General features: G+C 40.6%; 1 protein-coding gene across 3 annotated transcripts in view; it reads left to right on the forward strand.

The window, feature by feature from the left end:
• Window positions 1-8715, forward strand: part of MYPN (myopalladin) — a 125669-nt gene extending 116954 nt beyond the window's left edge. For all 3 annotated transcript variants that reach the window (XM_061635163.1, XM_061635164.1, XM_061635166.1), the window contains 2 exons: window positions 3235-3368; window positions 4813-8715. In XM_061635163.1, the coding sequence (XP_061491147.1) occupies window positions 3235-3368; window positions 4813-4982 (304 nt within the window). In that variant the 3' untranslated portion in view covers window positions 4983-8715. The remainder of the gene's footprint in view (window positions 1-3234; window positions 3369-4812) is intronic.
• Window positions 8716-9351: the final 636 nt, after the last annotated feature.

Genomic DNA, 9351 nt, shown 5'->3' on the forward strand with positions numbered 1-9351 from the left:
AATGAGATGGTGTGTGCTCCCTTAACCCCTGACATTCTACAAGCATTGGGGAGGGGGCTCCATGCTCATAAAAAATACTTTTATCCTGTATAAGGCCTAAGAAACAGCAGGGATTATTTCCATACACGAAGTCCATATTATCCATGAAGTCTCTTATTCACCGTAAGGGATGAAGAACATAATGATTTATGGCTCTGTTCATACATGTCCTCCTGTGTGAGAAGACATATTACAGGGAGGGATTCAAGCCCTCATCTAGGACAATTGCTGCATGTGCATGCGCTGCATGGTCACAATTGCTATGGCTACATGTCCAGTGTGTGTATGTATGTAGACCAAGCGTATAGACACAGAAAGAAAATGCTGTAAGAAAATATATTTGTGCTTAGCAGTGACCCATGTCAAAGGAGCCATAGGACATATCATTTCCAGGGTACCTGGCATATTCTCAGGATTTTAGTGCCCTGGGGAAAAAATCATTTGCCATGGTGACTACAGTTGCATCATGGAGAAAGTGGCAGGTGCCTAGATTACATTCCAAGCCAAAGAAGATATTTTGCTGAGCATTATGAGATGGGCAAGTTTGTATTCCAAACAAGATAAGTATATACTTTGGAGGCATCACCACTTTGCATATCTATTTTCTCTGAATAATTATTTGATTCTACTCTTCTGGTAACTTCTGTTGTAACTGCTACTTTGTATCAGAGCTTGGAAGATTACTTTTAAAAAGTAATAAGTTTCAGTTATAGTTACATGGCCCAAAAAAGTAGTAATTACCGTTACAATTACAATTGCTCCGAAAGTAACTGATTACTTTTCCTCCAAAGTAATCACTACAATTACATTTCAGTTACTTAAAAAAACCGCCTACAAGGTGCTGGCCTTGGCTGCTGCACATCTAAGTAGCCTAAAACAACATTAAAAATAAACACACACATACAGAGGTAATAGAATAATTCTTTTTATCCATAAGTTAGCAATGGTAGTCTCTCCACTGGTAAGGGTGGTGGGGAGGGAGGCTGAGGCCACTACTCAGATCTTTGCACGTCAAACCAAGTGCAACCCCCCACTCAGTCAGCCAGCATAATCTCTCTCACTTAACCACCTCCCAGACCCTGCCCTGCCACCAACTAAGGGACACTCACTCAAGCAAACATTTTCCCCTGAGATGCAAAAAAGTTAAAATACTGCAAATGCAGCACAGTAGCCAGAGAGGGTGGTGGAGGCCACTTTGTGTGCCAAGTGCAAACACAGCACACACACACACCACACACCACACACATGTTGTCATCTTTCACCTCCACAGTCCTTTATCTCCATTCTGCTGCTGCCTCCTTCTCCTCCTTTATCCATGTTCTTGACCTCCGGATCCTTTTCCCCTCCACTCCATTCTTCATCACCACTATCTGTTTTTTAAAATAATTGTTTTCTCCACTCCACCCTGTCTCACTCTCCGCCTCCTCCCTCGTCACCTCCTACCCATCCACAGAGCATGAGGAAAGAGCGACACTGCACAGAAGCCCAGTTTGAGGCACATGATTTTCATCCACAAATCAGAGGAGCAGAAGACTTCCCCTGCTCCCCCCTCCAAGTAATGCCCAAAAGTAATTCTGGAAACATTACAATTACTCCACAAAAGTAGTAAAATTTCTCCTAGTTCTATTGCAATCAAAATGTAAAGGAATTACCCACTCGTTACTCAAAAAAGTAATGAATTACAAGTGATCCGTTGCTTGTAACTAGTTACTTCCAAGCTCTGCTTTGTATACAGTATATTACAATATTTTACCAGCGCAGTGTAATTACTCCTAATGTAATTACTCTTCATTTGTGTCAGATTTCCCCTGCAATTCATGTTATGAATGGTTGTCCCAGTGCAAGAACATGTGGACAAGGATAATCTAGGCAACTATTTCTGTTGAGGGTGCCATAAGACATTGCTTACCTTTTTTGTCTAGAGGTGTGCCCAGAGTATATAAGAGAGAAACTGAACCTGCTGAAATTCTGTCTTCTACACAACCATTGAGAGCCAGTGTGGTGTAGTGGTTAGGGTGTTGGACTACAACCTTGGATACCAGGGTTCGAATCCCCACACAGCCATGAAGCTCACTGGGTGACCTTGGGCCAGTCACTGCCTTGCAGCCTCAGCAGGAGGCAGTGGTAAACCCCCTCTGATAACACAACTATTAATTGGTCTATACATCTGACCATTCTAGTGCTGGTCACCTGGGATGCTGTAAGCTACTGCTGCATGCTCCAGTGGTAACTAAAATATATTTAACTTTGAACTGTTTCAGCCAGTGCAAATCCTATGCAAACTACTTAGGAGCCATTTTGGCCAGTTAGCGGTAGATAAATAAATAAATAAAATTTCAGAGGCAAGCTATTGTGTTCAGTGGAGCTTCCTCCCAAGTTAGGCTGAAATCCTACCTAGAAGTAAGTCCCTGTGACTTCAATGGGACTTACTTCTGCATAGACATGGTTAGGATTGTGCTGTTGGTGTGTGTAGGACTGCAGCTTTGGGGTGCAATCCTAATTCCTGGCTGGCAGCAGCAGAGCTTGATGGAGTGCCTGCATCCTTAGTCCTGGTGCTTCATTTGGTCAGGGCGAAAAAATCCCCCTTCACTGCACCAGCTGCACAAAAACGTAGATTCGTCAACAGTACATTGTTATCCGTTCAAAAGACCATTCAAAGCCCTTTCCTGATAAATACCTCTGGTGAAATGCAGAACCTACAATAGTGGTAGGAGCCTTTAAGGGTCATTTCAGTAATAGACCAACTGTAAAATACACCAGAATTGCTTAATAGGCCAATTAGAACTACTGACTCTGCACCCAGCAAGCAAAGTCATGAACACAGAACATAGGAAGCTGCCTTAAATTGCTCAGTGCTGCCTGGCAGCAGCTTTCTGGAGTTTCAGGCAGAAGTCTTTCCCAGCCCTGCCTAGAGATGCTGTGGACTGAATCTGGGACCTTCTGCATACAAAATATGTGTTTGACCACTGAGCTAGCCCTCACACTCACAGTCACTCACTCACACTCACTCACTCACACTCACTCACACACACACACACACAGAGAGAGAGAGAGAGAGAGAGGGAGAGGGAGAGGGAGAGGGAGAGGGAGAGTTTTAATGTAGTTTTCTTACATGGTTATAATTTAACACAGGCCTCAGTTATATCAAATTCTAACAACAAATAATATGAGAACCTTTGGGATTTTTGTTTTCAGTATGCATCAAGATGCCACAGGGTATGTTTGCCTTCTGATTCAGCCTGCCAAGAAAGTGGATGCTGGCTGGTACACTTTGTCTGCAAAAAATGAAGCTGGTATTGTTTCCTGCACTGCTAGACTTGATATATATGGTAAGCTGTTATGATTTGTGGCCTTCTGGATGTTGTTGGACTCCAGCTCTCATCAGCCCTAGCCAGCATGGCCAATGGTCAGAGATGATGGGAGTTGTAGCCCAACAATATCGGGGGGGGATGCTCTCCCAGTCCTGCTTTAAGTGATAAAAGAATTGAACAGATATGCTTGACCAATACCATCTTCTCTTTCCATGATGATTTGTGTTCCTCCACTGGGAAACCCTCTTGAATCAGGCTTTGTCTTTCTTTTCTTTTGAGATCTCTTATTGGTTGTCAGAGTAAATGGAGACAGATTTGGCCAAGGGTAACCTGTTCTGGCTGAGCTGAGACTCTTGATATTCTGCGTAGGATATAGAGATATCTATGGGGAATGAACCTAGAAAAGACAGTGGCTAGCAAGGACGAGGTCTTAGATAACAGGGAGGCAATTTAGAGGCAGCTTGATCAAGGATGGGTACCGAAGAGTCTGGAAGACACAATTAGTAGAGCTCCAATGAAGTCCAAAGCTTAACTGAGTCATATCCTCAGTTCCTTTTATGGAGCCCAATAAAAAATGGGGAAAGCAGAGCTTGCCCAAGACACTTTGCCACTCCAGACAGGAAGGGTGTTCAGTCCTAGAGCTGCATTTCCAGGATTCTTTGAAATGCTGCAAAGGATGGTGGAGCACACCCCTCAGATTGTACATGGCCACATTCAGTCCAAGAGTCCTGTCTACTGTCCTGTTTGATACTGAAAGCTATCCTGGGGTGCATCTCCCCAATGGCAAGCTGTTCCATTGCTGCTACAAAAAAATTAACACTGCTTCAAATGGATCACCTGGGCTATTTGGGCAGATGGGCCAGCCTGAAGGGAGAAGGAAATTCACTAAAGAACCATTAGATTATACTAATTCTTCTTAAAAGAAAAAGAAAAAGAAAACCCAAATAAAATTAGTTTGGGGAAATTAAGGAAGGGAATGGTCTGACTGAATGGAAGACAGAATTAATCACCATCAGTAAAATAAATAAAATTAAAATTAAGAAATACAAGAGAATATGAATAGAATGAATTGGAGGGATTAAGGAAGGGAGTGGTCTGACTTTGGATGAGAAGAAAATAAAAGGGCCTAATTTTCTGCTTTAGCCACACCCATTTTTCAGCCTTGGTCATAGCCATTTTGCCATACAGCCCTCAGAGGGCTGGTAATTGGTCAGTGCAGCCCTTGGCCCCCAAAAAGGTAGCCACCCCCATGCTAAGGCGTCCCCTAACTAAAGTAATTTGAGAACAGTTGACAACTATCCTGAGGGCAAACATTATGGAAACATTATGTTCCCGCTTGCTCTTAGGTTTTCACTGTGTCCTCCAAGGGGCAGACATTTCCACAGTCTTTATATATGATTGAAAAGAGATGTTTGAGATTTGTGTACTGTGTGTATGACTTTTGTTATTGTTTTTGCCCCAGCACAATGGCATCAACAGATCCCTCAGCCGATAAAGATTCGCCCTGGTGGCACCCGATACGCAAATCTCACGGGACAAGGACTCGACATTTTTTCTGCTTTCTCTGCTGTTGAGAATCCAATGCGGTTTTCATCACCATCCCAGCCTGTGGTCGAAAGTGAAGAACTTTAAAAACCTCTGGTTCCAATTTTTCCTGCAAAAGAACCCCATAACTAGAACTGTGAAAAAGAATGGAAGGTACAAGCCAGGAGACTCAAGGTTTACAAGCAACTTGTATTTGTTGAGTGACTATATAGTTGCTGCGATTCCTGTGAGTAACATAGTGTACGAGACCTTAGTGCAGAATTGTACTTTGGGGTCACTGTGGTATAGAATGCACTACAGCAAGTTCAGCTCTGTGCTATTTCCCCCCTCCCCAAGTGTTATGAAGGAAGTTGACTGAGTTTTCAGCTGTGAAGAGAAGAAGCTGTACCCACTTTTTTCTGCTTGAATTTAAAAACTACTGTACAATGGTAAATGTTTTGGCAATGGTAAATATTTTGGATGTCCAGCTGAACAGTATCTGCAGAAGTATTAACACTGTGAGAATTTTGAAAGAGGGTAAACCACATGACTTTGAATATAATCTTTTAAAAGTGGCTGACAGTCACAAAGCACAAGTCAAAACAAAAAACAAAAAAAGCTGAAAGGTCTGTTTAATAGGAGTACATAATCACATCAATACGAGATCCGGAGAACTCAAAACTAGATAAGCGTAGCATTTCAAACAGGAACTGCTATACACAGTAGAACGTTAAAAAAAGTTGTGTGGGTTTATGTTCCATGAATTTGTGTACCCATGGTGTATTAAATCATAATGTAAGACACCATGCATATAGTTTGGACATTAACATGTGCAATTAAACAGCTTATATCCTACAAAACCCATAGTATATAGACACCACAGCTATCATTGCTATATGCATTTTGAAGTGTGCTTACTTGTTCTTTTCCCATTTTAGGAATTCCTTAATTTGAAACAAAAAAAAATTGCATACAGGTTATTTTTGTTTCATGGTGATATTAATTCCTTTCTCAGTCTAAGATTTGGATAATTGTATATGATGTACTAGAAATCTGGAAGGATGTCATCCAACTTCTTTGCAAGTGGACCTATAACTGTACCACATTTCCAGGCAGACATAACTGACCCACTTCCCCTTATCCCCCCTCCCACTTTGGACACACTCAGATGAGAAAGTACTTCTACAGATATTCTGTACTAAGCTCCAAAGAAGAACTGCAGCCTGGTCCTGTTAAACTAATTTGTTTCGTTTTGGATACTGACAATGCTCCTAATTTTAAAAGAGGTAATTCTGCATCCGTGATTCTGGGACAAAGCTTTAATGCCTTCTTTAAAAACCGTCCCCCTCCAAAAAAATATTATTTGCAAGTGGTAAAATGAATACACACAAGAGGTATTTCAGAGGGACAGGTATTTAACAATACATCTAATTTACCAGTTTAACTGTATTTCTGTTCTATTCAGTATTCTAAGCAAACTCTCCATTAAGGCTAGAAATACGTGTCAGCATTTTGTTCCCGTTTAAACTATTGGTCAGATGTGTGATTCCCATTTCATTACTGAGAGACTAATCCGTTGCCATCAAGTCTACCAAAGACCTCCATAAAATGGCATTGCTGTAAGTATTATTAGAAGTGAACAGCTACTTGGCTGTATAATCTGCATGAAGTCCCAACCCTCCCAAGGAATATTATTAAATTCTACTCCAAATCCAGAGCCTGAGATTTTCTACTTTTGCACTAGTGATAAATCCTGAGATCACTAGCATTTATCATAGCTTTCATCACTGAATAACCAAGCTCATGGGAAGTCTGCCAGAGATTCAGTGATTCCACATTGTCCAAATATAACTGCTGGGAGTTTCTTTGGTTAAAAGGAAAGGGGAGATACTCTGCTATGTTTTAAAGGATATATACAAACAAAGGACAGATGCCTCATGAATTTGATATGAGGTTCCTGATGGCTCTTGACACAGGGAAACAGAATATGACAGCTGCTGTCTTTATTCTGTCATTGCTAGTTAGTTCAGGGTGTGATTCTGATGTCAATAAGACAGAGTACATTGGACAGCAATGGCATTTAAGACCATCTTCTCTGCTTTATTTTAAATGAGCATGGCCAGCCCTACTATTAGGCAAGGTGAGGCAGAGCTTGGAAAAGTTACTTTTTTAAACTACAACTCCCATCACCCCAGCCAGCATGGCCACTGGCTGGGGCTGATGGGAGTTGTAGTTCAAAAAAGTAACTTTTCCAAGCTCTGAAGGTAACTGGGGGCCAGTGGCAACAGTCCTCTAGCGGTTCCTCTTAAGTCCCCTAGCCATTCATCTCTGTTGAAGGATAAAGCTTTATGATCTGTCTTCGACCTCCTAAACCAGCTTGCTGCCATTAGGTGCTGTGGAGGACACTATCCTTCACCAACTTGCCCTTCACCTCAGGCAGCAAAATGTCTGGGGATGGCCCTCTAAATGTGGTAAAAAACTGGACTGTTCTAATGATACATGATACATGAAGTGATTTACAGATGTGTATATATCACACAGGCTTCTTGCTGGAGGAGGGATTGTAAACAGTGAGGTCAGAGGAAAATGAATTGCAAAATAAAAAAGCGGAGATAATGGTAATTACGTAATAATTGAAGTCATTTACAAAACAGTTGTTGATGATAAAACAGACACCCTGGAATTAGGTACGGTAATCAGCATATTTAGTGTGATTTTTTTTAAAAAAAAAAACCTGTCCCAATTCAAGCCACAGTTGATAGCAGTGAAACTCTGTATTAATTTTGATTCAGTGGTTTCATGTTGCAGTCTCCCTATGAAGTTCCTTTGGTCAAGGATGGCCACTTTTAAGGGCAGTTTTACAATATTTTGTAAAGCAGCCCTCAGTTGTGATAGATTGCTGTGGTCATTGATACTGCCGAAACGGTTGCTGTGGTCACTGATATTGCCAAAGCACATTACAGATTCTCTGCCATAGTTTTCTTCTTGTACAACATTGTTTGACTTCTCTTTTTCCTTTATTTAATTGAACAGAAGCCAAACTGATTTTGCACTATTAACAAATGATTTTTGCTTATGCAGTAAAAGTCGTACCTGCTAAATTCCAGAAGGGCAGAATTTCCATGACAACAAAATGAATGCATTATCTTTTAAGTACTCACTTAGGACTCAGTCATTTTAGAATTATTCTAAGTAGATATTTGGTTCAATAAAATGTAAAGAACATAAAATGAATAGTTTTGTATTAAGTATTTCAAGATTCCTATCTTCATAAATATATTTCGCTTCTTGTTCCTTTCTGAGCTTGGCTATGGCAATACAAACTTTGGGCCATCCAAAAGACACACAAAAATCAGCATATTGTTTCTGAGAACACTAATAAGCCAGAAAGTTGCTCCCATGCTTTGAGACTATTTAATATATAGCAGCCTAAATCAGTCCCAGTTCAAGCCCAGTTGATAGTAGTGAAATTCTATATTAATTTTGATTCAGTGGTTTCATGTTGCAGTCTCCCTATGAAGCTCCTTTGGTCAAGGATGGCTAAACGGTGAGTCTCAGGTGAGCACAGCACCAAAACACAACATTGTGGATGTGTGGCTTTGAAGGTAGATTCATCAACTGAAATAGTTAGTATTGGAAACAAACACAACCCTCTGTTGTTCTCATAGGCAGGCAAAATGTGAACAAACCAACTGACATCCTCATATTTTAGAATGACTGAAAATTATGTCAACTGACCAATGTATGCTTCAAAATATGCTGGAAACTTGCTCTGAGTCAGAGAAATGCAATATGTAATACAAATTGTGAATTTTCTTAATAAAAGGAACTGTACTAATAATGCCTCGAGGATTGAAACATAGGGTGGTCTTCAATGCTAGTCCCACTAACAGTAGAACCACTGACGTTAAGAAACACAAAGAAGTTAGGTACATTAATTTCAATAGGTCTAATCTGAGTAGGACTTAGTTGACTAGAACTCTTGGTTCTATACACACTATAAATGGTCACTGAGTTGATAAGGCAAGGAAAAGCTAACAAAACTTTATAGCTGTTAAATGAAATACTGCACAAGGTAATGGCCTTAGAATCTACCAATCAGAAGTTGTTACATTTCCATGAAGATGGTTTTTCATCCTAATGATATACGAAGGTACATACTTTCGCTAGAAGAAAGTGGGGCTGAATGGTGCAATTTTAAAGAATATTTTAAATGCATATTAAATATAATGTCAGACCGTTCAGCAAATGTATTTTCCCTCCTCCACTAAATAAATGCTTCAGAGTTGCATTATGTGAGTATCTCTTTGTTTATGTCTTCAGGGAGGAATTGTTAGCCAGAGTATTTCAGAGCCAAAAGCAGCTGTTGGATTTGTCTTTGGGGGCTGGCAAGTTACTTGAAATTCCGTATGAACAATCTAGGTAAGATTTGGCACAAAACCTTTTTTCCATACTCAGCAAGGGAGATCCACGCCCA

Source organism: Rhineura floridana, chromosome 7, assembly GCF_030035675.1.
Source record: "Rhineura floridana isolate rRhiFlo1 chromosome 7, rRhiFlo1.hap2, whole genome shotgun sequence".
NCBI classification, from domain to species: Eukaryota; Metazoa; Chordata; class Lepidosauria; order Squamata; family Rhineuridae; genus Rhineura; species Rhineura floridana.